Raw genomic sequence first — 25,075 nt, 5'->3', positions numbered from 1 at the left:
TGTAGTAAAACTTTTATTCATTTTTTTCCAAGTCAAAAAACAAACAGAACAAAGATACGGAGAATGAGATAATGAATCGATTTCTATACAGTGGCAATTTCAAGTTAAACCTTCCTTTGCCCAGACAAGCGTCTTTCCTCAGTTTGAAACCCTGTCTCACCCTCGGACACACACACATACACACATTCATACAACCCGGGAGTCCCGATGCTCTGAATTGACTGGACAGCACACAGTTAAGACAACAGGATTAGATGCAAGCATAGTGGACAAAATATCACAATGTCTGGGGCTTAGGTCCACCACAATATTTACTAAGTGCAATTACCAAACCTGCTTTATCTCAAAGGCCAGAAGATGCAGTCCTTTCAATTCGAGACCATCTTGGAAGCAATGTTTCACAAAATCATTTTAACATAAACATAACCCACAGGACTCCGAGTGAGACCCCAAAATACGTCGCCCCCTCCCCATGATTCCCCTGCTCACAGGTACATACACTGGTAGAAAAAAAGAAACACTGATTTCAGAAACGAGGATCACTTGTGGATGAAGAGGGAAGAGGGAGGAGACCCAGCGAGTCCAATAAATTCAGAAACCGCGTCGAGTGATCAAATGGAACGAGGGGAGGAAGGGAAAAAAAATGTTTCCATTGTCATCAGCCGGTTTCCTAACGCAGTCAAACTAGGTCGAGTTGTGTGAGAAAGCACCCATATTCAAAAAAGAAGAAGATCACACTAATGTAGTGGGTAAGGTTTTTTTTTCCACAGAGAGGCCCAGAAGTGCTGTTTCTTTGGACCATCTCTGCTTAAAAGAAATAAACTGTTCCATGCCAACAGGAGGACAAATGTTGCCAGAGAAGTGAGAACACTGAACTGGGCGCTGAACTTTTCTTGCCCTTCTATGTTTAACTGAAGCAACGTCACGACCTGCTGACAGCATGCAACATTTCCTACAACTGTTAGTGAAGAGAGCGGTCGCCGTCGTGGCAAAAAACTCGGGACAGTCGGGGAGAAAGCGGGCAAAAAAATAAAAGCACTCCCCTCCGTCCTCTGCCCCTTCATCCACAGAACACGAGCCTCCTGCAAACAGGTTTACAAAGTCACCAAAAGCAAACTAGAGGAAAGCCAAAAACAAATTAAAAGTCTTAATTTTCCTCCATTAATATTCACACAGAATAGTAGTTAACTTTCTTTCTTAAATAAATTGAACAGTCCAAATAATCCTGTGTACATGTCAGCTACCAGAAATGGGACAAAGATTAGCGAGAAGTGGGAGGGGTTTGAAAAAAAGAATCTTCAACCTAAAGCTTGATTAAAATGTATGAACATGTGCTACTCATGCAAACAATGACAAAAGCAGCAAAACTAGTATTCCTCTCCCACAGGTTTGGGCCCCATTTCTTCCTAGAATCAAAATTAAAGACAGAATAATCATTCTGACTTTATGTTTTTCATATAAATCTTTAAATTCCCAGTGTCAAGGGAAGATTAGTATTTGGAAAAGTGTTTTTTTTTTTGTTTCTTCTGATGCACAAGTCTCCAAAATGGTAGAGGACAAGAGGATGCTGGTGGGTGTTTTCATGACATCTTTCAGGTTTCGTCTTTGAAGGAGGGGTGTGAAGGAGCAAGAGGGGAGGGCGATGGGTACATAGAGCTATGTAGTCATTGAAGTTCAGAGTGAAATTTATTTTCCCTGCAAGCCAGTTTCTCTCTCCTATCACATATTTATTTCTCCTTTAGACAATCTGACTTTACTCCTAAAGCTCCATCTTCGATCCACAAAAACGCCCCCAAAAACTGGCAGAGACTAATTTTACAAAAGCAGCGGAAAGGTCTAACAAGATACACCTTGGTGAAATTATGCAGTAAACAAAGTCTAAACCCTACCTCCTTGATTTTCTTTACAGCTTATGCTTTAGTGATGAATACAATCCACTTCTCAAAAGGCTTTTGGCAATATGTACGCTTTCCACGACTACACACCCGACATTTAGAGAATGAGAGAGAGACTGGATGCAGTACACTAGAAAGTTAAAAAGGGACATTTTTTTCCCCCGTTATGTGTTCACCACATCTTCCTCTCCTTTTAATTCCCTCTTGGGATTTGCAGTTTTGCTCCAACACCCCGTGTGAAAATTAAAAAACTATTTCAAAAGGCAGCCTTTTTTTTCCTTCAGGCGAAGCAGTTCATGTCTTTGACGTTAAAGTTTTAGCAATTTCTTGTGATAAAGGGGGCCCTCAGATGATCGAACACAGAGGTCCCCACAGGAGATTTCTCAAATGAAAAACAATCACAATCGGCACCCCTGTGGCGAGAAGCACCGCCACCTCCAGCTGGTTAAAGATGCTGTCCTTCAGGTGTCCACCGTGAGGTGACGGGGCTTCTTCAGCTGCCTCCCCTTCTCATCCGCGGCGCATCAGTTGTTCTCCTCGTCGCTGTCGTCGGGGCTGATTGCCGGGCTGTAGGTGGGGGAGGTGGGGCTGTACCCAGGGGAGGTGGGGCTGTATGTGGAGCCTTTAGGACTAGTTGGTGAGTACGTAGGAGATGTGGGTGAGTACTTGGGTGATGTAGGGGAGTAAGTAGGGGAAGTAGGGGAGTACTTGGGGCTGGTAGGGGTGTAAGTCGGGGAGGTGGGGGAGTAGGTGGGAGAGGTGGGGCTGTATTTTGGTGTCGTCGGGGAGTAGGTGGGAGAAGTTGGTGAGTACTTCGGCGATGTTGGGGAGTACTTTGGAGAGGTGGGGGAGTATTTGGGAGAAGTTGGGGTGTACTCGGGGGAGCTGGGGCTGTATGAGGGTGAAGTCGGGGTGTACTTGGGGGAGGTGGGGGAGTAGGAAGGGGAGCTGGGGCTGTAGGAGGGGGAGCTGGGTGTGTAGGTGGGTGACTGTGGGGTGTAACGTGGACTTGAGGGTGAGTAGGACGGAGAGGTGGGCGAGTAAGAGGGAGAGGTGGGGGAGTAGTTGGGGCTGGTTGGGGTGTAGTTCGGGGAGGTTGGAGAATAAGAGGGCGATGTAGGGGAGTAGGAGGGCGAGGTGGGGGAGTAACTGGGCGAGGTGGGAGTATAGTTGGGCGATGTGGGGCTGTAGCTCGGGCTGGTGGGAGAGTAGGAAGGAGAGGTGGGGGAGTAGGATGGAGAGGTGGGGGAGTAGGATGGAGAGGTGGGAGAGTAAGATGGAGAAGTAGGCGAGTATGAGGGTGAGGTGGGGGAGTAGCTCGGGGACGTCGGGCTGTAGCTCGGCGATGTTGGGCTGTAGCTCGGTGAGGTGGGAGAATAGGAGGGAGACGTGGGTGAGTAGGACGGGGAGGTAGGGGAGTAGGAAGGAGACGTTGGGGAATAAGACGGCGAAGTGGGCGAATAGGAGGGGGAGGTTGGGGAGTAGCTGGGCGAAGTGGGTGAGTAGGAAGGAGATGTGGGGCTGTAGTTTGGGCTGGTGGGGGAGTAAGAGGGAGAAGTGGGAGAGTAGGAGGGTGAGGTGGGGGAGTAGCCTGGGCTCTGTGGGGTGTAGCCTCCAGGGGAGCGGGGCTCGTAGGCCGGGGAAGTGGGTGAGTAGTTGGGTGACATCGCTCCACCTAAAGAGAGAAACAAAAAAAACGTTCATAAGTGGTGAAAAACTTCCCTCAGGGATCCGGTCTTGGGCCGCTGTTATTTCTATTTTGTATGATTTGAAGTTTGTCAGATTTACTTTGTCCTAAGATTTTGCAGATGACTGTTGATGAGTTGATTAGAGTTATTTTGAATTTATTACAACATCAATAAAAATTAGAAATCATTATTATTGACATCATTATTTTGGTAATCTATTGATTTGTTAACATTAAATAAAAATAAATAAATCTAGTATTTTACTGTCATTTGTATTGATATTTCACTACTCATATTGTATCGCTGTTGGTGTCTAAATGCTTTTTCAATTACTTGTAAAACACTTAGCACCTGTCAAAGTAGCAATTCTATGTAAGTACAGTTTGAAGTTGTAGTGAACATTTCTCAGATATGTGCAAACTTAGAGAGCCATTTTGAGCATTTGTTTAAATGTAGAATTCAAAGTACATACTTAAATATATTCTCTATCTTAATATTTTTATTTATTCATACTTATTTTAGTAAAGGTACTAAGTAAGTTTTTTTCTTTTCCCTGTTTGTTTCTTTTGTATTTTTTTGTTTTATGTTTGTTTGATTTCAATTTGTATAATAGACATTGGAGTCAAAAAACCTAAATCCCTGGCCACATTATTATTACAATTATTTAAACAGTCTATAACATAAACCAAAGGCCTCTGCAGCGTCTCACCTGGAGATGGGATGTATGGGCTGGCAGGTCCCGGAGATCCTGGAGACCCAGGAGTGGGAGACCAGGCTGGTGAGTAGCCTGGAGAGAAGCCACTTGCATCTGATGCTGCACTGGGAGAGAAACCTGCTGCACCAGGGGTCATGCCGCTTCCTGAGAGAACACAAAAACACGAAAAGCCAAACTTAGTGAGTGAAACCCCCCAAAAAAGAAAAGAGCCAGAGCACCTGAGGATACACTCACCGACACTGGGGGACCAGGCACCGTAGGCTGGTGTTGCTCCTGTGTTCCAGGGGGTCATGGCAGGTGACATACCGCTCATGGGACTTGGCACCGTGCCAAAGAACATGCCAGTGGCTGCAAATAGGACATATAGAGAACATAAGTACTGTAACTCTTACACTAGACCTACCGTCAGCATCGTATTTGATAAACATCACTCCACTTACGTCCGGCCACGCTGATGCCAGGTATGTTGGTAGGGATCTCCATGCCGTATTTACACTTCTCAGCATCCAAGAGCAGGTCAAAGCATCCTGTACCAGCCGGGGCGAGCTGGCCGAGCATGATGTTCTCCGACACGCCCTTCATAGGGTCAGATTCACCATGGGATGACGCCTCCATCAGCACATCCACCTGGAGGGGGAAATGGAGGATAGAGTGGAGAGGTTATTACATCTCGACTAGGATACAGTAGTTTCGACTGACTGATTATCGTGACTGATTATGCTCTCACCGTCTCCTCAAAGGAACACTTCATGAGCGGCCCTGTGTCTTGACGGTTGATGCCGTGACGTGTGATGGCCATCAGGTGACCGCGGCACGTCATGGTGTCACAAAGCAGAGCCAAGTGACGGTAGTTGACGTAGGAACCGTCAAAGGAGATGACGTGGTACAACTCCCTCTCCAGAGCCTTCCGCACAGCCTCAATTCCCAACACCTACACAGGAGAGGCAGAACATGAAAAATAATTTCTTTACAAAGCTCTTGTATTTCTACTAAAAAGGTTTTTTTTTTTTTTTGCTTTCATACCGTGAAAATCTCTACAATGTCGTTGGAGGTGGTCCTGACAGGATCGACGTCCTTCTCGCTGAGGACCCTCATGAGGCTCACTCCGTCTGTCTCGAGGATCCACTCCTGCAGGGCCTTGAACTCACCATCCTCAGTGATGATGATCTTCTTCTTATTGTCAGTCTGGGGCAAGTGCATGTACACCTGGAGGAGAAGAGTGTCACCTTTGACTTCTCCCTACTGGCAGGTATATGCTTTTGTTACAGATTAGAAGCTTGTCTATCAATCTGTTACCTTGCTGATCTGCTCGATGCCTTGAAGCGTCATGTCTGTCAGCATGTTGGACTCGATGCACCTCAGGAACACATCGTCGTCCATTTTGTCCACCACCTCCTCATCCTAGACAAAGAAATTACAGGACTTAAGTATAAAGAGGGAACCACTAAAGTGCGTTTATTGTTGTTGAATGTAACACGAATGCTCACCTCTTGGAACTTGTTCTCATCGCTGTTCATGATTCTGATTCGCAGCACGAGCTTCTCAGCATTGTCGTCATTGAAAATACAGTTCAGATCATCGCCAAAACCTTGCGGGAAAACAAAAAGTGTGATTAGAGGATAACCACTTCCTGTCAATTCAGTATTGAATAGAGTAAATGTGCATGCAACCCACCTGCGTTGATCTTCTCTGCAATCTGCTCCATTGTCAGCTTGCGATCAGTCATGTGCTTGCGGTCAAGCTCGATACGCAGCAGCCACGGTGAGATGCGCGTCACGTCGAAGTCGGGCATCTCATAGTAGACATTCACCCACTCCTGGTCTTCCGCCACCACAGTGTTCTGGGGGTTTGGGTCGTAGTAGATGGCGGTGTTGGCTGTGACCTGCGTAAAAAGAGAGCCCATTTTCAGTCACTGCTTTTAAATGGATGGGGGGATGAAATTGGATTTTAAAGTTAATAAAAGAACTGTTCAATAATTTTACTCCCTCTTACCTTTCGCAGTGTGGTGTGCTCCAAACGACAGAGAATGTCTTTGGCCCTCTCAGCGTCGCGCGCCGCCTGGCCCAGCAGGAAGACAGTCAGCGAGGGAGTTTTGGGCCTCTTGGAGATGTTGATCAACTCCTTCAGACGAGGCACACCCAGCGTTACGTTCTTGGCAGACACACCGGCGTAGTGGAAAGTGTTGAGTGTCATCTGTGTGGCCGGCTCTCCCAGCGACTGAGCAGCCAGGGCGCCGACCATTTCACCCGGATGGGCCTGGGGAAATAAGGAAAATGAGAGATGAGCAAAATAAATACGTAATCTTTCTCTTAAACAACTCTTAAATTAAAAGAATAATATGCAAAACTTACGATGGACTGGTTGAATTTAGTCTCAATCTCTCCCAGCAGCCAGTCGAAAGCCTCGGTGGAAAGGCGGAACTCCTCCGTCATGCGTTTGGAGCAGAGCGTGGAGCGCAGGTGGATGTTGAAGAGCAGAGTGGCGTTCTGCTGGGCCTGTCTGCTCAGCGGGTCGTCACCATTTACAATAACCAGCTTCTTGCTCAGATCATGAACACCTGGGGACCCAAAACACACCATACGATTGACACCTATGCTCCTTTTGTGTCTCAGTTTTGACATTTATGAGGTTTTCTGGTAGTTTTGTATTGACTGTAAACATATTTTTCTCCCAGACAATTTTATATCTTAAAGTTCTGCTTTAAACAATTTGAATTCTTGATATTCTGAGGCTTTAAGTCTCTGCATTAAAGAGGGATGAGGACTTGTACTGTTCGACCTGTTACACAACAGGGATTCTCCAGGTAGCTTTACATGGCTTAAAGGAGAACATTGAGTCCAGGCCAGGAACTTCTAAATCTAATTCTACGAACAGTGCTCTCCCACATGATTCACAAAGTAATATAGTGTATATCTAAGAAACAGCTCAAGGCCTCTTTTTTTGATCTTACCTTTAATAGTTTAATCGCTAACATGGCTAGTTTAATTTAGTATAGCTGTGAAATACGTATTTTATGCTTTCACCTTTAGATCGCAACCAACTTATTTGTGTTTTTGACACTCCTGTAAAGCACCCTGAGCTGCACTTTAGGTATGAAATGTGCTGTATAATTAGGGTTTATCATTATTAATATTATCAAAAACATTTGTGGCAACTTCATCTGATGTTTGAGCTTACCGTCAACGACCCTCAGAGGATTGAGGTCTGTTGGGGTCCGAGTGTTGATGCGGAAGATCTTCTGTGCGTTCCAGATCATTCTGGCCAGGTTGCATGGCAGCACCACCTGTCGGCGAGGAGAAACATTGCAGTGTGTGAGCATTTTTCATTTCACGTGGCAGTCCTGGAGACCGTTAAGGAGCAGTGCTGTATCCACACACCTTGCTGTCTCCTGTGGGGAAAATGGCTCGAAGGATCTCCCTGTCTTCCTTCATCTTGTCAAACTCCCTCTCCAAGGCACTCTGGACGTGGGCGTTGGTCATCACGTCTTTTACAACATCTTCCTGCAGTGTCCGCCTCAGCGCTCGCTCGTTGGTGCAGTCAAATTTAAACCTAGACACGTTAGAAAAAAATTAAGCCACTATTGACCAAATTTTAGCAGTCTAGGAAAAAGTAGTTTGTTTGGGACTATAACCCCTGACAGTCTCACTGTCTGAGTATACAAGTGTGTGGCTTACTTCTTTTCAAAGGCCTTGTTTGAGGGTTTGAGCGTCGCCACGTTTTGAAACTCGACGTTCTCTCCCGCCAGGCCGTCCTCACCGTAACGCAGCTGGACCACCTGGTTGATGGAGTTACGCACCGTACCGTCGTACTTCACCATCACCGACTCCATAGACTTGATCAGACGACGCTGGATGTAACCTGATAAGAAACAATAAGCGTGTTACAAACCAATTTTTTTCTCTCGGACAGCTCATTGAAATGCCTTTCATATCCGACTCTCTCACCGGTCTCAGCAGTCTTGACAGCTGTGTCGATCAGACCCTCTCTGCCTCCCATAGCGTGGAAAAAGAACTCTGTCGGTGTCAGGCCGGCCAGGTAGGAGTTCTCCACGAAGCCTCTGCTCTCAGGACCGTAGTCATCCTTGATGAAGTGAGGCAGCGTGCGGTGTTTGAAGCCGAAGGGGATTCGTTTACCCTCAACGTTCTGCTGCCCCACCACAGCAATAACCTGAACAAGGAGGGAAGGTGATGTGAATCAAACCCATCACTCATTCACAGTAAGATAGCGATCGTTAGATTGATTCTTTTACCTGTGAGATGTTAATCTTTGATCCCTTAGAACCAGCCACCACCATGGACTTGAAGTTGTTGTACTCTGACAGAGACTTCTGGGCTGATGATCCTGTTTTGTCACGAGCGTCGTTGAGGATACGATTCACCTGGTTCTCAAAGGTCTGCCTCAGAGTGTTACCAGGGGTCGGCTCCAGCTCGTTGTTGTGGGCCTTCTCAATGACCTGGCAAAGGAAAAATGTTACTTTTTAAGATTTCTGCTGAACTGGTATGACTGCGTTGAAATAATCAAATTTGAGTTGAAATGTCGGTGACTATGAAATAATTTGTGCTTACCTCTATCACATCCTGTTTGGCTTTCTTGATGGTATTCTGAATGTCAAGGTAGGTCTTGGCGTCAGCAATGGAGTCACCAATACCAATGGAATGACCTGAAGAAAATTATTAAACTTGTTAGTATTAAACCAAACAATGGCAGATAATATAAAGTCTTGATTGCAAAAATCATTCCTCAATACCGATTAAATACAGCAATAAAGGTGTGTGTGCTTTACAGTTTCTTACCCTCGATGAGCAGCCAGTTGTTGACCACAGTCTGAATGTTAGAGTAGAAGAGCCGGGTAATGTCGTGGCCCATCTCCAGGTAGGAGATGTGGACGAGGGACCCGGCGGAGGTTCCTAGAGATTTCTTACACAGGATCCCCATGATCAACTCCCCGTTCTCCACTATGACCTTGGTGTCCCCGGGTGAGATGTGCTTGTAAGGGCCGCTGTCTTCCTCGTCTGGATGGGTGCTGTGTGTGCGGATCACGTTGATGTGTCCAGGAATGATTAAGCTGAAGATCTGCTTGCCCGTCCACAGAGGACGGGGCTTGAGGATGGCCGGCTGAGGCACTTTCCCGTCCCAAGTGGAGAGGAACATGAGGAGGTTCATCACTTCACCCTGTGGTGGACAAACACAGTATTAAATCCCTTCAAGGCAAAAAAAAGCACCTGCTAGTAATATCATAACATTCTCCTTACTCTCTCTAAGAAGACGTCTCTCTTGGTGAACTTGCGGACAGCTGTGAGGGTGTCCTGCACGATACCCATGACGGGCCTGTTGGACTGGGGTGTGACGATCATACGTGGCACCATGGCCAGCTCCTGGATCTCTGCCCTTGTCTCGAGGGACTGAGGCAGGTGGAGGTTCATCTCATCCCCGTCAAAGTCAGCGTTGTATGGGGTGGTCACACTGAAGGGAGACAAGAGGATTTCTTGATCACTGCCTGGACACTAAGACAAACCCTTTAGAATATGCTCAGTTATTCAATTGCTTCTATAAAAGTGAAATGCCTGTTTCAAAGAAAAGACACTTAAAAAATCCAAAGAGGTCTAGTCTTCATTTGGTACCTGAGGTTAAGTCGAAATGTGGACCATGGCAGGATGCGGACCCTGTGCCCCATCATAGACATTTTATGTAGTGTTGGCTGTCGGTTGAAGATGACGATGTCACCGTCACACATGTGTCTTTCCACCTAGACAGAGAAAAACATCGCTATTAGTTGGTATAAATTTACGTCTAATATAATTATCTAATAAAAGTTGATTGGATAAGTCAACAGCATTGTAGCAGTATATAGTTCTTTGAATCTTGCCTTGTAGCCAATCTGGAGATGAAGGTCACTTGGTTTTGGGTGGAATCGCAGGTCAATTCTGTCTCCATTGTCACGGATGATGTATTTGGCTCCTGGGTACTGGCTGTTGCCTCTGCGCACCAGCTCTTGTAATCTAGGATGGTCACATTTCATAATTATGGTCTCAAAATACAGGGGGTTTACACATTACATGGACTTAAATCATCCAACTACTCCAAAGTACCTGTCAATGTTAAAGGGTGTGACGATTTCTGGGAAGGTCATATTGGCTGCGATGGATCGTGGGACACCGACTTGGTCGATCTGCAGGTTGGGATCTGGGGTGATGACAGTTCGGGCGGAGAAGTCCACACGCTTGCCCATGAGGTTACCTCGAACTCGCCCCTCTTTGCCCTTTAGACGCTGCTTTATGGATTTGAGAGGACGGCCAGACTTTTGCATTGCCTGTGAACAGGAAACACAGATTTTAATATAAGCACCGTGAAAAGCTGTGCAAGAATGTAATACAAAAAACAACTGAGGCTGGGCTCATTTAGTGTATTTTAACAGTACTTTACATCAAATACAACACTGCACAATTGAAAGGCATCAGTTAAGCGTATAAATACCCTTGGCAGGCCCGGTAATTCATTGTCCACCATGGTGGCGACATGAAACTGAAGCAGTTTGACATCCTCAGCGATGACGTGAGCCGCCGCACCACTCTGCTCATTTCTTCTCAGCTGGTTGTTGATTTTGACAATGTCGGCCAGCTTGTGGGTCAAGTCGTCCTTTAAAAAAAGAAATCATTTGATTATTTGTTGTAATGGTTGTGGTCAGACGTTAGATTTTCTTTTAAACCGCTTGGTAACATTACTTGTTTACTTTACCTGGTTGCGAGCAGAGCCCTGCATGACAACAGCAGGCCTGACAGCCAGCGGAGGCACGGGCAACACAGTTACAATCATCCACTCTGGTCTGGCGAACTTGGGGTCCATGCCCAAGATGACATCCTCTTCATCCGAGATGCGCTTAAAGATCTCATGCACCCGCTCGGGGCTCAGCAGGATTTTCTTCTCCTGTGAGTCCTCGTTTACGTGCTTCCACTCGGCATACAGCTCCAGACCCGAGCGTCTGATACGTGGCTGGTAGCGCCCACACCCACCGTGGCCCTGCAGAGGTCGAGGGTAGAATGTGAATTAAGATGAGCAGTCCAGTAAATTTTGGAGCTTAAAATGGACAAAAGCTTTGAGAAAAAGACTCCAGCAGAATACCTTCTCCTTGGTGATGTCCTCCTCGGTCTCCTGCTGCTCCATTCCGAATTTGTTGTCCATCTCCTCCCCTCCTTCACAGATATTTTTCCCTTTGCAGAGCTCATAAACGTGTGTCAGACGCTTCCTGGGCTGCCCTTTAGATTTAACTAGGATGTCTTTGATCTTGGGATTGTTCTGGAGGTGACAGGAATGGGAGCAAGTTAAACATCAGTATAGCAAAATTGATGAACAAGACTGGAATGATACTGCTATGATTAAAAATTGGATTTTTATAATTATTTACTGTAACATGCTTAGTATACTTACTGAATCCACTAATAGCTTAGAGCAAAAGAAGCACACACATCGGAGGACCTTCATGATCTTTGTGACGAAGCCAACATGGAAAACTGGCTTTGCCAGCTCTATGTGGCCAAAGTGTCCTGGACATTCTGTCATGTTGCCTGGCGAGACAAAAAACATGAAATATTAAATTGTGACCTCAGATAGGAAACTCAGTCAACTGATCAGTGTTATAATTTAATGAAATGCTAACATTAAACTGTACCTGCACACGTCTGACATCTTCCAGATCTTTCGATGACCCCCTGTCTTGGGTCCATAAGGCCACCAAGTTTAGGACGTCCACCTTCTGTTGTTTCGGGGTATTTGATTCCCCCTTCAGTGACGGACATCCGTTTCTGGGAAGAAGAAAAAAATAAATCAACATATGTTGATAAGTTGATGCTGCAATTATCAGCAGATACTCAACTTCTGTCAGTTAAAGAATATAAATATCAATATAACGCTGCATACACGCCAGTTAGAAAAAAATATTAATCACAAGAATTCATCCACATCAGTAATAGAATCTATCTTTCTATTATGGAAGATCCAGTGATCCGTGCTGAAATAACTAAAAGAAGTTGTGTTTACGGATGCACTATGCCGAAATAAAGTCCCTCAAACAATCCATTTTACAATGATATAAAACGCTAAGCTCAGTCATATTAACACATATATAATCCAATATTCATGAATACATATACCAATGAAACAGCCAATCTCGGTTAAAAAAAAAACATGCGTATCCGACTGTTTAAGTACCCTTTTATTAATTTGTTGTATGAGCAAACAGAACAATGCGTACAATACGACCGGTGGTAAAACTGAACGAGCAGTGTCCATAACAAAAAGCTACAAAGTAATTAAAATGTCTACTTACTGATGGGCCTACAAGGTACATTGCATGTTTATAATGGGGGTTTAATTGATGTGATAGCATAAATCCTATCTGAGAATGTTGTGCTTAAAGTTTTTCAAACTTCCTGCTACATGCTAGTTAGCACTAGCGCCACCAGCCTGACACAGCTAGCTAGGCTAGGCTAACAGCAAGCATTTCCGTTGTAAATAGAACCATGTGTTTGCCACATTATGTTAAATTACAAGGTAAGTCAAGAAAACTATAAGAGTCATGTGTGATCTGTCTGAGAATCAATAAAATACCCCCACTTCCCCCAAAAAGAAAACCTACAAGCTCATCGGGGCTGATGATGCCGAACTGAACTCTCTTGATCGTGCGCAATGGGCATGCGCTGTCGCCGGAGGGCGGTCCGTGCATCCTGTCTATTCAAAGAGACGCGTCCTTCCTCGGCACGCCGCTTTGTGAGCAGGAACAGCCTTTAAATAATCACCACGACTCTGGCCAGGCCGCCAACGGTGACCGGAAAGTCTCCGAAGGCGATATCCCAGGGACCTCTGTTGTCGTTTGCCTTTATTACCTAATTATTTATGTTTTGGTCCTAAGTAAGATGGCTACTGACTGTTCCCTTCCCTTTTCCTGATCTACACAGCGGAGCGCTCTAAGCGCTTCTGAGCATGAAGCGGTTCAACGCTTGTTTATATAGACTGAGTGCAGACTACGGGGTTGCTCACTCATAAAGGCAGGGGCTGACTGACTGGAAGGTGGGACATGGAGCTCTGTAGTAAAACGCTCATTGGCTATTCAAGACAGTTATATGAATAATTAATTTTACCAGACGTACAGCCAATGAGAAAGCACGTTTATTTTTTGGACGAATCAAAACTAAAGGCGGGCGTTAGTTTAATCTAAACTCACTCCGATTGGCTTTATCAAAACGGAGTAGGCGGCGCGGCGTGTACTTTGCGAGCAATATATGAATATTCAATCAAAATCCTTTTGATTCGTTCTTTGTCTTATTAATATTGAGTAGTGCAACACGGAGATCCAATGGCTGCGAAGAAATGAACCTTCTTAGAATAATTTCAACAAAACCCGCCCTGCTTCCGATATTTGCCGAGTGTGGCCGATGTGAATTTCTTCCCTCAGAGCAAAAATAAAAAAAATCTCTGTTCTCCCGTTCGTCTCGCTCTAGATCAGCCTGGGCTCTAAGAAAAGAGGCTCAGGGCTGAGGCCTGTTAAGACCTTTGATTAAACAAGGAAAAATGGTCGAAATACATGATGTTTTCATACAGAAACACTGTATAATGGATTATTTTCGAGTTACTTTAGAAAGACGTCGACTTTTCGGGTTTTCGTCCTCTGCATTTTTGGATCTCTGGGACTTTTTTGCAAGCCTCGGACTCGCCTGCGAGGGATGGCCGGCCAATGGACTTGATTTTCCGTACGCCCTGTAGGAAAGTCTCGGGGGAGCCTTAAGTGTCAATTTAACGGCGGTTTTTTAACTGGTGTTGATACATTTTACATATTCGTGCTATTTTGGTGATTTAAATCCAGTTGACCTGTTCACTTGTTGTCACGCTTTCAATATTTTTGTTAAAATATGAAACATTGTCGTAGGCCACGTTTTGAAAGTAGTCTGAAATGCTGTGGGTTTTGGCGGTTGAATTAGATCAGTTCCCTAGTTATGTAGTTGGTTACTAACTTGAATAATTATAAACTAGGATTTAGACAAGTGATTTACTAGCCACTTGTTTGCCTTTTTGAACAATAACGTTCACATTGTGCGTTCATAGCGCTACAACCGGTGTTATAACGTTAGCTAGCTTAAGGTAGGACTTTGCCGACATCGACGGTATGTTCCCTGTTGGGATTTTTGTGTTTTACGTATTATATATTATTGTTAAAACTAAAGTGGCTTTGATGATAACATGGATCGTGTTGAACAAGCTAGCGTTAAGCTCCGAAGAGGTCTATATTGACGGTAAAGTAGCCCGCTGGCTTAGCCTTGCAACAGGGGAAACAAGAAGTGTAGCTTTTGGTAACTATTTCTTCATGAGCTAATTAAATCCGTTTTTTTCCTAGCAAGTATTTGTGTTGATGCTAATGGTTTAGCACACGGATGGTGTTAACTATGGCACCGGGATACATATTTTACTGTAACGTTACCGGGATGATTGAAATGTAAGGCTAGCATCGCTAGCGTAACTGGACGCCTTTAACGTTAGCGGCCAACATGGCGGTGTTTGACGATATGCTTCTTGTTGTGAGCGAGAAAGATGGAGTCTGGAATATTCTTGTTTGCCAACTTACATGGCTAAGATAGCTGCGCAGTTTCATCAAAAATACCGAGCTTCGTGTTAAAATAAGGAACAGCTATGCGAATCTTAACCCGGGAGGTTTTTGTGTGTCGAAACTGCCTCGAAGTTTGCTAGCCAGTATTTCTTGACTCTTCGTCGGTGTCGAAGTTGAAGCCATTTTGCTAGCTAACTACGTGCATATTAGTCCTCTATTGGAAGGATAAGCTTACTGTTGATCCAGTAGGCTGTTTTAAAGCTCCTCTTACATTATTATGACAATGGAGGGATTCCACCCTTCAGTCCTTCGCTTATTTAAAGTAAAGGTGTCAGAAGTGTACGTATCAACCTCGGCTTCAGGGACTAGGAAATGCCTTTAGCTTGTTACACAATAGATTTATCCCGTTAGCTCTCGTTAGTTGTACCCAAGGGAGAAGGGAACACAGTCACGTTTGGCTGTTAATCTAAATGTCCACATTCAGAACGGCACACTGTGTTAATGTATGGCCCTTTTTGAAACCTTACGTCTCCATCGCCTTATTCAAGCAGTGTTGTGGTATTTGTATATTTGCCGAAATATTCGTGTTGACCCTCTGTGGTTGGCTAGACCATGGTTGAGCTACTTCTCAATGTGTGTGTGTGTGTGTGTGTAATTTTGAAGTAGTGTTTGTTTTATGTAACTACTATGTACCTGTGCCAAAACACCTTGTCATGCTCTGTTGCAACTTGTACTGCCTTTTGTGTTTAAATAAAGACACTGAACCAACATGGTGGCCTGTGATATTGTTCATTCGTTGGTAATCAAACCAAGTTCATTTCAAAATGTAAAGCATTCATGTTAAGTGAGAGTGATTGGTGTTAATTTGCTGCTACCAGCATGAACATGCCCCCTTTTGCCACCATCTCTATTTGGCAGGTCCAGCAGAGGAAGGCATCACTGGAGCCCAGCAGCAGAGATACATGCCACATCTGCAGTATCCTTACGTTGTCAAACCATGCTCTGTTCTGAACATGGTCTGTTTTTTAATTTTAACAAACTGAAAGAAAAAAAAATGCGCATGCTAGGTTTAAAATGCATAGAGGAATGTGACAGTAAATCACTTTGTTCACCATGTGCCATGCTATACCATTGACTACAAAGGATTCATTATTGACCAGCTGGCTCCCTCCTCTGGCTCATATGGAGATCGATCGGCGGTGCGAGGACATTGCACAACCACATTTTCAATGCGGAAGTGAGTCCCGCAGGCCAGGCGGAAGTGCGCCCTCTACTGCCCCAAGGAGGCCAGTGCACGGAGGCCTGGTGTGTCAGCTGTAGCTCGGTATGAATTCCTGACATGTTTTGAATATTTGTAAGATGTAATGAGAGCACTGTCAATATCAGAAGCAGTTAGCTCATCTCTTCTGACCATCTGACCATCTTGTGAAATTGATATAACTGGGAAAAATCTGGAAAAACGCCTCGATATTCATCTAGTTCAAAGTACATAATATGTACATAGTAGTGTAGTTTAGTTTAAATGTTATGCCTATATACATATTTACAACTATTATATTTCAGTATTTCTGCTCTCATGTATGTCGATTATTTATAGTTACTACTTTGTGGGTGTAGATCTTGAAATTAAAATTCTCAGAATATGATTTTGTTATAGATGACACAAAATGAAATGGCTAAACGTTGCTCAACCTTGTGACTTAATCAGTTAATCACTCAATAATATGTAGTTTTAAAAAAAAAAGCACTCTAAGGTCCAATCTGCTATAAGCCCTTCAATTTTTTTCTATGCCTAAACAAACTAAACACAGTTTTTGTTTTCATGACTAAATTAACAAACTGATCTTAAAGGACAACAGAATTTCATACTGCTGTACTTTGTTTATATGTGGCGGACCCTGCCATCTTTCTAGCTTCAAACAGCCTCTCAGGGACCTGATTTTCCCCTGAGAACAGCTTGTTTATTCAGTCACGGAAAAGATAAATATTTCTGAGTTTGTGTTATTACGTCAGTAACACTGTAAATATTAAAACTCTGAATTAGAATTTCTTCTCCAAAACTACTTAGTACCCCTTTTAAGTAGCCCACATTTTGCTGGTAATGATCATGAACATTTTAATTGAGAAACAAATAAAATCTTTAACATATAGTTTAGCTTGATCTTTATACAAGTTTGAAAAGCCTAAAAATGCATGAAACGATAAAAATGTCTGATGTAGTGATGGGATTTGTCATATTTTGAAGCGCCTGACTAACTGGTCTTTAAAAGTGCTTCATTCAAACCTAGCAGATGCCGTGATAACATCGGGGCCTGCTGAGAAACGGCTTGTGGGTTTGACGTATACTGCATGATCTGTATGTGTCGGATGGATATAGGTCATTAACAGGGAGTGCAGTTTTAAAGCCGGCATAACACCATTTTGTTCCGGCTGAGAACGCTCATATATAGGATATACAGTATAGGTTACATGTAGCAGCATGTATTTGCCTTCTAGATGCATTCATTTCCTGGAAGGGGTGATGATTCATGTATCTAGGGGGAGCTCTTGTCTGGCGTTGTCAGAGCCTGATGGTGTGTTTTCAGGGGTTGGTGGGGAGTTAAAGGAGGGAGCTTTGTAGCACAATAATGTAGGCGAATGTGGAGGGAGGGAGGGAGGGAGAGACAGACGGAGCAGATGCAGAGCAGGGTGGGAGGAGCAGACTGTTTATTTATTTATTTATTTATTTATTTATTATCTGATTTACAATCAAGAAGCCTAAACACTAAATGCCCCATAGTTACTCTAAAAAAAAACAAAAAAACCCAGCATCCTCATTAGATGTATTTAGCTGGTGAGCCATTAAACTTGAAGATTAATTCACCAAAAGAAAACACTTGTCTTCGAGAAAACAGTTCAGCCACTGTTGTCGAGCCGGGATACATTTATCAAAAAAGTGAAAATCAGGGCAACGTGTCCTGAAGATGGGATGCTGTTCTTTGAAAAAAAAAAAAGAAAAGAAAATCGCTGCTGCAGACTGTAGAAATTGAGATTTGTGGGACTCGATAAAGTTTGTGAATCTGACTCCAGGCACGTGATGCCGTCGCGATCTACTTAATTTGCACCATCAAACGTTAGACAAGAAAAGCTTGTCACGACGGTTCTGTTCGTGTTGCCTGTTATTATACAAACAAGAAATAATCAGTTGGAGGCTGTATTTCCCCTTAAGTTATGCATCAGGATGTTGTTTTGTAATAAAAATGGGTGACGCAGGGTTGGAGGCATGCTCTCACTGAGAGCCCTGTGGAACAGGCCGGCCCATTTCTGTCTGCGAGAGAATGTCCTGTTCTCTGGGTGTTTGTTTTGGCTCATGTCAGCCCCTGCCAAGCGTCTTCATCTTTCTTTTATCCTTCCTTTTATCATCCGCACACCCTTTCAGACCTTCCAAATTCTGCTCTCTTTCATACGGGATCCTTTGTCGTCGGCGCATTTGTAGAGAACAGACGGGAGTAGGAATGTTAAGTCAGCTTGTGTTTGACACAGAGGATACACCAGAGTTTTGCAGGAGATCTGCGTTTTGTTAAGGTTCATTCAGCGCCTTCCTGGAACTATCTGGGTGCTAAATTAATTGCTCTTGATCCCACCTCGCGTTGCAATCGGCTTAGTGCTAATCTGGGGTTCTCGCAGTGCAGCCAAGTCTGGCCCGGGCGACACTGCTGCACCGAGCTGTCCACTGCTCTCTTCTCCCAAGGTTTTGACCTCTGGCACAGACTCCCAGGCTCCCCTTTGCTTTACGCCCTATTTTTTCACCACTGTTCTCCTCTCACTCATTGTCAAGTTTGTAGGGGAGCGTGTTTTGGATTTTATTTTGAATCATCTTGCCCTACCGCATTACTATGTGCAGTCCGCCATTGATTGCTTTTCCTCCCGTACAGACCTGAACCTCCTACTTACACTCAAACCTTCTTTACATTTATCAGCCTTTTCTTGTTTTCCTTCCCTTGCTGCACTTGAAGCCTCAGTGATGGCCACATGCTGCTCGCAGTGGCTCTCTCCTGGCCTTACCACTCCCTGCCTCTTTCTCTTACTTTTTTGTGTTTAGTTTCTCTGCTGCGCTGCTGTTTTGTTTCCCCTGGCCTGATGCCATTGCCCTTGACCATCTGCCTCACTTTCTTTCTCCTCTTTTTCCTTTTTGCGGCTCTCCTCTTTCGTCCCCTCCTGATGTCGACGCAACTATTCCTGATGTATTATTTCACTTTTGATCACAGGCTAGGTTTACCTTATGTTGTCACTGCTCAAAAGAACCCTTTGTACCTTTCTTTTTCTGTCTCTTCGCAAGATTTTTTGAGCTCAGCGTCTTTCCGGGAGGTTGCGATTGAAGTGTCTGCGTGCTATTTAAAGAGGCGTGCAAAAAAGCAGGGTTGTTTACAGTGCCCTCAAAATACAGGCTGTCTAGAGACAGGAAGTACCATCGCCCCGAAGCGCAGCAGCACACAGCGTCAGCCAACATGCAGCCACTTCCTCCTCCTCCTCCTCCTCCTCCTCCTCCTCCTCCTCATGGCTGAACAGAGGCTCCAGCAAAACAACCCTCACGCTTATCAGAGAATTATGCACCCCTCCCCTCCGCTGCCCATTCTCCTGAATGGCGCACATACGCAGCAGGCTTTTCACCCCACCACCATGTCCTATCTCGCGTTCTCCCATTCTCTTGTGCCTACAGCCACCCCTCCTTCCCTCTGACTGCCTCTCTTCGCCAGTACAGCATGCCTGAGTAGCTGCCTGGAGATGAAGGAGCTAATTAATTTGATTTAGCCGTCCCCTCGCTCTGGCAGTGGAAAAACCAGCCGTCCGCCCCGCCACCTCCCTCCTCCACACCGTATCAGGCACCCCTCCCAGATGATTTTCCACCTATCCTTTCCAGTCTCCTTTGGCAACGTCCGCACTCCGAACCCTCTCTTCCTCTTCTCCTTTGCTTTTTCTCTCCTGTTACACAACCGTATTTCGCCAGCGGTTTATCAGTCTGATTTTGAATTTCATGCCAACTGTAACTCTCTTGTGTGGCCTACACCCATCTAATTTCCTTTTTTAGCTTTTTATCTCCTGCGTGCACCCATAGACAGTTTGTGTGACTCAGCAGTGTTTCGCTGCTCGCACAAACCTGCTTGTTATAACTCTGCGCGTCTGTTGCATGGATCTAAAGCAGGCCCGTCAGGCTTTGGGTGATGAAACTCCAGTTCTGTCATTTGATACTCCGATGGATCCGCCCATTGGGTTATATTAGACAAGTATATAACTATATAACTGTCCAACATCACTTGTCAACCTAACTGTGAGTCCTTCCTGTGCTTTCATCATGTATGTAGACACATTCTGATCTTTGCAGCATGCAGGTTGTCGACATCTGCTCAGGATAGTCTGGATGTGACGTCTGTGTTTCAGTCCTTCGGCGTTGTCTTGCAGGCAAGGGGTGGTGCAGTGTTGAACTCGCTAACCCTTCTACTGAAACTGAAAAAAAAAAGAAAAAAGTTTCAGCCAGTCTAGGCTTTTTAAGTTTCTGCCTTGATGTAACTTTAAATAGCTAAAAGTGCCTCAACAATTTGTCAGCTGCAGCGCTCAGCTCGTGGGGCGACGTAGCTCTTGTGAAGCTGCAGCGCTTCATATAAAAGGTCATCGAGGACGTAGTGAGAGATTCCAGTCTTCCGTTTTCAGGGGATCACAGGAACATTATGTGTCGATCTCTCTATAATGCACAGCGGTTTTTGTTTGTGACAGTGGTTCTCATCATTTTACATACACTTGGGACCCCTTAACTGCTCTGCATGTAATTTGCGCTGCACTGGGTCTCAGTTAAAACAAAAGACACAAGTAGCGTGAGACCACGGGAGTTGTTGTCTTCCATCATTGATGGTCTTCCGCGTTCATCGGTAATGTTTTAAAGTTTTATTCACGTTATGTTTAGTTGCTTTCACCGACTTCCTTCCTCACACTGACTCTCTCCTGGACGTAATAGCAACAAGATACCACGAATAACTATATATACAAAACATAGAAAGGATGTTTTTAGACATTTTAACAGAGAAATGTTGCTTATTGTATCTTGAATCTGAAGCAGTGTATTTGCGCCCCCTCGTCCCTTGTTGCATTAACCTACAGGTCTTGACTAGTTCAATCAGAAGGTGAATTTCTTCCTTCTTTAATAATTTAGTACTTTAGGCAAGGTTGTGCAGTAATTCACAAGATTTTGGTAAATATGGGAAAATAAACATTACCTAATTTAACTGTATTTTGATTTTCACTGCGCTCCCATCACATTAATTGGATCAAAATCCAAAATGTAGAATTACTGATGATTGCTCATCAAAAATGTAATTGTGTTAATTTTGCTGCGGATGTACCAGTAGTCTTCCCTACAATGTTGTCGCATGTTGATGTTGAGGTATGAGGTAGAAAAATATTGTGGCATCTACATTTGGTACGGAGCTTTTATGAAGTGCTTGCAGGAGTTTCCAAAATATGAAGACGTGTATCATGTACCTTAATATAGCCTTAAAAATACCCCCATATTATCTTAAAGTCATATTGACCAGGCCAACATATATGCAGTGATTATGAGATGCACAGCGCAGTTTTCGTACCTTAAAGCAACACTATGTAGAAATGGGCATTGTGTGCGATTTTGTGCCCCACATTGTTTCTGAGTGCAACACTGCTGTGGTAAATACAAATCCCAGGTCTGTGACAATATGTCAGATGTAATGTAGGTGCTAACTCCAAACAAAACTCATAGAGTTTTCTCTTACATAGAGCAGAAACCAGTTATGGGGCGGCGGAGTGGCTGAGACAGAGACACCATTCACCCTCTTACAAGACACTGTACCATCAAAATGAAGCCGTCATTCTGAGGTTAAAAAGTTGCATAATGTTGCTTTAATGTCGTATTTGAGAAAGAAAAATCTCTCTAGCTGTAAAAACGAAAAAAAAGGATGGCATTGTTGCCCTGACCTCTGGCTTGAAGGCGTTAACTCTGCTGCAGCTCTGACATTGTGACTTTCTGTGTTTCCACATATATAATGAATACAACATAACATTTCATTGGATGTGTTTTCCACACTCCGTTGAATGTCAGGAAAAGATTTTGACACTTTAATGGAGAAGTAAAAGTTTGGATTTTCCTAGAAAAACACACAAAAATGCACGTTTGACATATATCTGGCACATGACAATACACAGCGGGATAGCACAGCAGCACAGGGACCCGGGAGGGGAACATAGAAAAGCATGTCATCTGACCTTCAAGGCTGCATAGTCAGACAAGATAGACAAGTGGTTACGTAAGATGAATTTTACATCGCTCAACAGATATATATTAGGGGATATCGGTTTTTATTTTTGCTGGTCTTGTGAAAACAAAATCTCTGCTCTAGCATGTGTGAAAGCAGAAGAACTCCGTGCTCCAGAATGTGAACTGTGAATTGGGAAATGTGAACTTGAAAGGCGCCAAAGGTTTTCAGTAGAGCTTTGACATTCAGCCTCTTTGGTGAGTGGGGCATTCGATTGTGTATATACCCTCCTTTTTGTTTTCTATGAATTTGTGCCACCTCATTGTATGTATAATTTTAAATTGTTTATTAGTATTTAAAGCGGCATTCTGTCATAGCTGTCAGCAATGTGAGGAGGAGCGATTTGCTTGAAATGTCACTTGAAGGTTCTTCATATGGGAGCTTTGTGTGGATTTTCTGTTCCGTATTGTTGGATCGCTGCCTTGACATTTGTTTTGGTAAACAGTAGAGAAGTGTTAGCTAAGGACATGCTCCAGCATGCTCATCTTTCCCCGTGTGAAGGAAGGATTCATCAAGTTACTCACTGCACTGCCCCTGTGTCTGTAAGACAATGCTGTGGGCTTAATCGCCCTCTCATCTATGTGCACGTGTGACAGCAAATGTAAACATTTGACATGCTTATCTCTACATGTACTTGCAGAAGATTTATGTGCTGTGGTTTCATTCTACCTCCTTGCCTCACATGTCTGCGTACAGGCCACAGAAGCAGGATTTGCTGCGTCCTCCCTGTAAAGCCGCTGCTTCCTCTTTAAGAAATCACCGACATTTGAACCCCTCGAACGTCGCTCGGCTTCCCACTTTGATCTCAGCCCAAGTCAGCTGGAGAGCAGGTTAGTCATCCCTTCTTTGAGATCACTGAGGATGTTTACTAACCCTTGAGCGCGCCTCAGGATGTATTCACACACATGTATCAGGAGGAATTCAGTCTGAATTTAAGAGGGAGCAAATACAGTTTACTCATGCACGGTTCCTGATCATTTGACTTTTGTCTTATACTGTGTCTTTCTAATATAACAACCTACCAAACGAAGCCAAGCTGAGGATTTGATGCTTGATGTGCACTGTAAACAAAAAGCTTGTATTGAATTGACCAAAACATACTGCAGACATGACTCTGCATTTTGGGAACTGACAGGACCCGAACTTTCCCTTCATTATTGAACACAAGATGAGTGACTCACTCGGCTTTCTTACAGGAACCGCATTTAATAGGTCGCTGTCGGGAAGTTTTGGGGAAGAAATTCAAATTTTAATATTCACATTATTAATGGGGTAATAATACAAACTCAGAAATATTTAACTTTTCCCTAACTAAAAAATAAACCAAGCTGTTCTCAGAGGAAAATAAGGTCCCAGAACACTGTTTGAGGCTAGAAAATGGCAGGGTCCGCCAAATATGTACAAAATAAAACAGTATGAAATTGTGTTGAAAGCGAAGAGAGTTTGTTAAGGCATGAAAATCAGTCAAGTCAGTGAAGGTCTTTCTCTTCTGATCAAAACGTCTTACCCCAAACTACTACTAGAATGCACCTTTAAAGCGGCTATAATCAATATTATGTATATTTCAATAAGTCATTCTCATCTTGTTTCTGCTGCCCCAACATGGCCCAAAAAATCAATTATAGCTGTTTTAAGGCAGAACAGACATGTTGAATGAATCTGCTCCCTCATAAAACATGTGCGAAAGATTGTTGACGTCTGTGCTGTTCACATCGGCTCTTCTCCTCCTCTTTTTTACGGGCGCTTTGCTACAGCACATTAACGTTGTCAACCGCCCTTCACAGTCAGCAGAAATGTGTTTTACTTTACCCCCATCGTGTGTGCATATGTGTCCTCACACACACTCAATGTAAGGACCCACTTCTGAAAACATCCTACAGTGCTGCCAGCGAGCAAACACTCTGCAGGGTGGAGAGGAAGTCTTGTTTTCTTTTTAAAACAATCAGTAGTGCTGTTTAAAAAAAAAAAAAAAAATGTTTTGGACCACGTCCTATATTTATATAAAAATAAATGCACTTCAGTCAGAGAAGTCCTCGGCAGACTGAATTCAACACTGATATTAAGACTCACTTTCAGTTTTTTTTTTCCTCTCTTTTTGGAGAAACTCTTTGGTTAAATATTGAAAGTCTTGGTGAGCTAATGGTTTAAATTTTCCACCAAGATGGCCTCCTTAGCTCCTCCATCTTTGTGTATTCAGATGTGTGTGTCGCTTGGCAGCGCAGCATGAAAAGCCATGATCACGTTTGGCCAAACATCCATGAAAAGGGACGGCTGGACGACGGGGGTGCCTCTGAATACAGAGTTTGTGGCTGGCTGCAGCCACGGGACAATGCCAGCACACATGTGTGTACCGAGCGGCCACACTCCTGAAATACGCGCGCACGCACACACACACACTATTGTCTTTGCCAACGGGCAGTCTGCTTCACACACAACCCTCTCTTTATTTTGCTCTGTCTTCTCACGCAGACACGTTACTTCTAGTTTTAATTGTCCTGTCCTGGAGCCACTCACGACTGCTGTCATGTGTCGCGTTTGCACACACCCTGCATGCTTTGAAAACGTGCATGAGTTGAGAGGACGCGCGGGGAGGAGGAAAAAAAAAAAAAAGTTCGTCTAACTTGAAGAGCCGGAGAGGTCACAGGAACAACACCCAATCCCAGAGCGGTTCCCATGGAGACAAGTGTGGCAGCGTACAATGAGGGTGAGAGAGAGTGATGAAAGAGAGGGGAGAGAGGGAAAGGGCAGGGGAAGAGTGGGAGGAGGGCGGGTTGTTGGCGTCAAGGTTCAGTTGGTGGGTACCGGGGGGGGAGTCAGGGGGGTAGCAGTTCCACTCAAAAGGACAGTGGGAAGTATGATGGTGT

The 25,075-nt window shown here is 44.2% G+C and overlaps 2 protein-coding genes across 8 annotated transcripts in view; one reads left to right on the top strand and one right to left on the bottom strand.

Moving 5' to 3' along the window:
* polr2a (RNA polymerase II subunit A) lies at positions 1–13,017 on the bottom strand. Its single transcript, XM_037111720.1, has 28 exons — positions 12,931–13,017; positions 11,965–12,097; positions 11,724–11,860; positions 11,418–11,591; positions 11,034–11,315; positions 10,773–10,934; positions 10,388–10,608; positions 10,165–10,297; positions 9,920–10,044; positions 9,551–9,761; positions 9,092–9,470; positions 8,864–8,958; positions 8,548–8,751; positions 8,243–8,465; positions 7,973–8,156; positions 7,676–7,847; positions 7,476–7,581; positions 6,650–6,855; positions 6,291–6,554; positions 5,973–6,180; positions 5,786–5,886; positions 5,595–5,699; positions 5,322–5,504; positions 5,026–5,229; positions 4,739–4,925; positions 4,533–4,646; positions 4,293–4,442; positions 1–3,570 (listed from the first exon to the last, which is right to left on the bottom strand). Exons 1-28 carry the CDS (start codon positions 13,015–13,017, stop codon positions 2,420–2,422), a joined length of 5,901 nt encoding a protein of 1,966 aa, XP_036967615.1. The 3' UTR covers positions 1–2,419.
* zbtb4 (zinc finger and BTB domain containing 4) overlaps positions 13,013–25,075 on the top strand; it is a 29,379-nt gene continuing 17,316 nt past the window's right edge. For 3 of the 7 annotated variants that reach the window (XM_037111726.1, XM_037111723.1, XM_037111721.1), the window contains exons 1-5: positions 13,013–14,452; positions 15,811–15,868; positions 16,036–16,216; positions 22,908–23,041; positions 24,681–24,915. Coding sequence is in view for 3 of the 7 variants with exons in the window: in XM_037111723.1 (XP_036967618.1) it covers positions 24,910–24,915 (6 nt within the window). In the remaining 4 variants the exon portion in view is untranslated. The remainder of the gene's footprint in view (positions 14,453–15,810; positions 15,869–16,035; positions 16,217–22,907; positions 23,042–24,680; positions 24,916–25,075) is intronic. The other 4 variants (XM_037111725.1, XM_037111724.1, XM_037111722.1 and 1 more) reach the window with 3 other exon arrangements.

Source organism: Acanthopagrus latus, chromosome 10 (assembly GCF_904848185.1).
Source record: "Acanthopagrus latus isolate v.2019 chromosome 10, fAcaLat1.1, whole genome shotgun sequence".
Taxonomy (NCBI): domain Eukaryota; kingdom Metazoa; phylum Chordata; class Actinopteri; order Spariformes; family Sparidae; genus Acanthopagrus; species Acanthopagrus latus.
The sequence above is the reverse complement of the archived record's forward strand: the minus strand, read 5'-3'. Positions and strand labels throughout refer to the sequence as shown.

Coding starts and splice junctions, on each gene's coding strand:
- polr2a (XM_037111720.1), bottom strand. CDS start 13,017: ATGCACGGACCGCCCTCCGGCGACAGCGCATGCCCATTGCGCACGATC. Junction 9,471..9,550: donor GAGACGTCTTCTTAGAGAGA/GTAAGGAGAATG, acceptor TGTCCACCACAG/GGTGAAGTGATGAACCTCCT. Junction 8,752..8,863: donor CCAAACAGGATGTGATAGAG/GTAAGCACAAAT, acceptor TTCCTTTGCCAG/GTCATTGAGAAGGCCCACAA.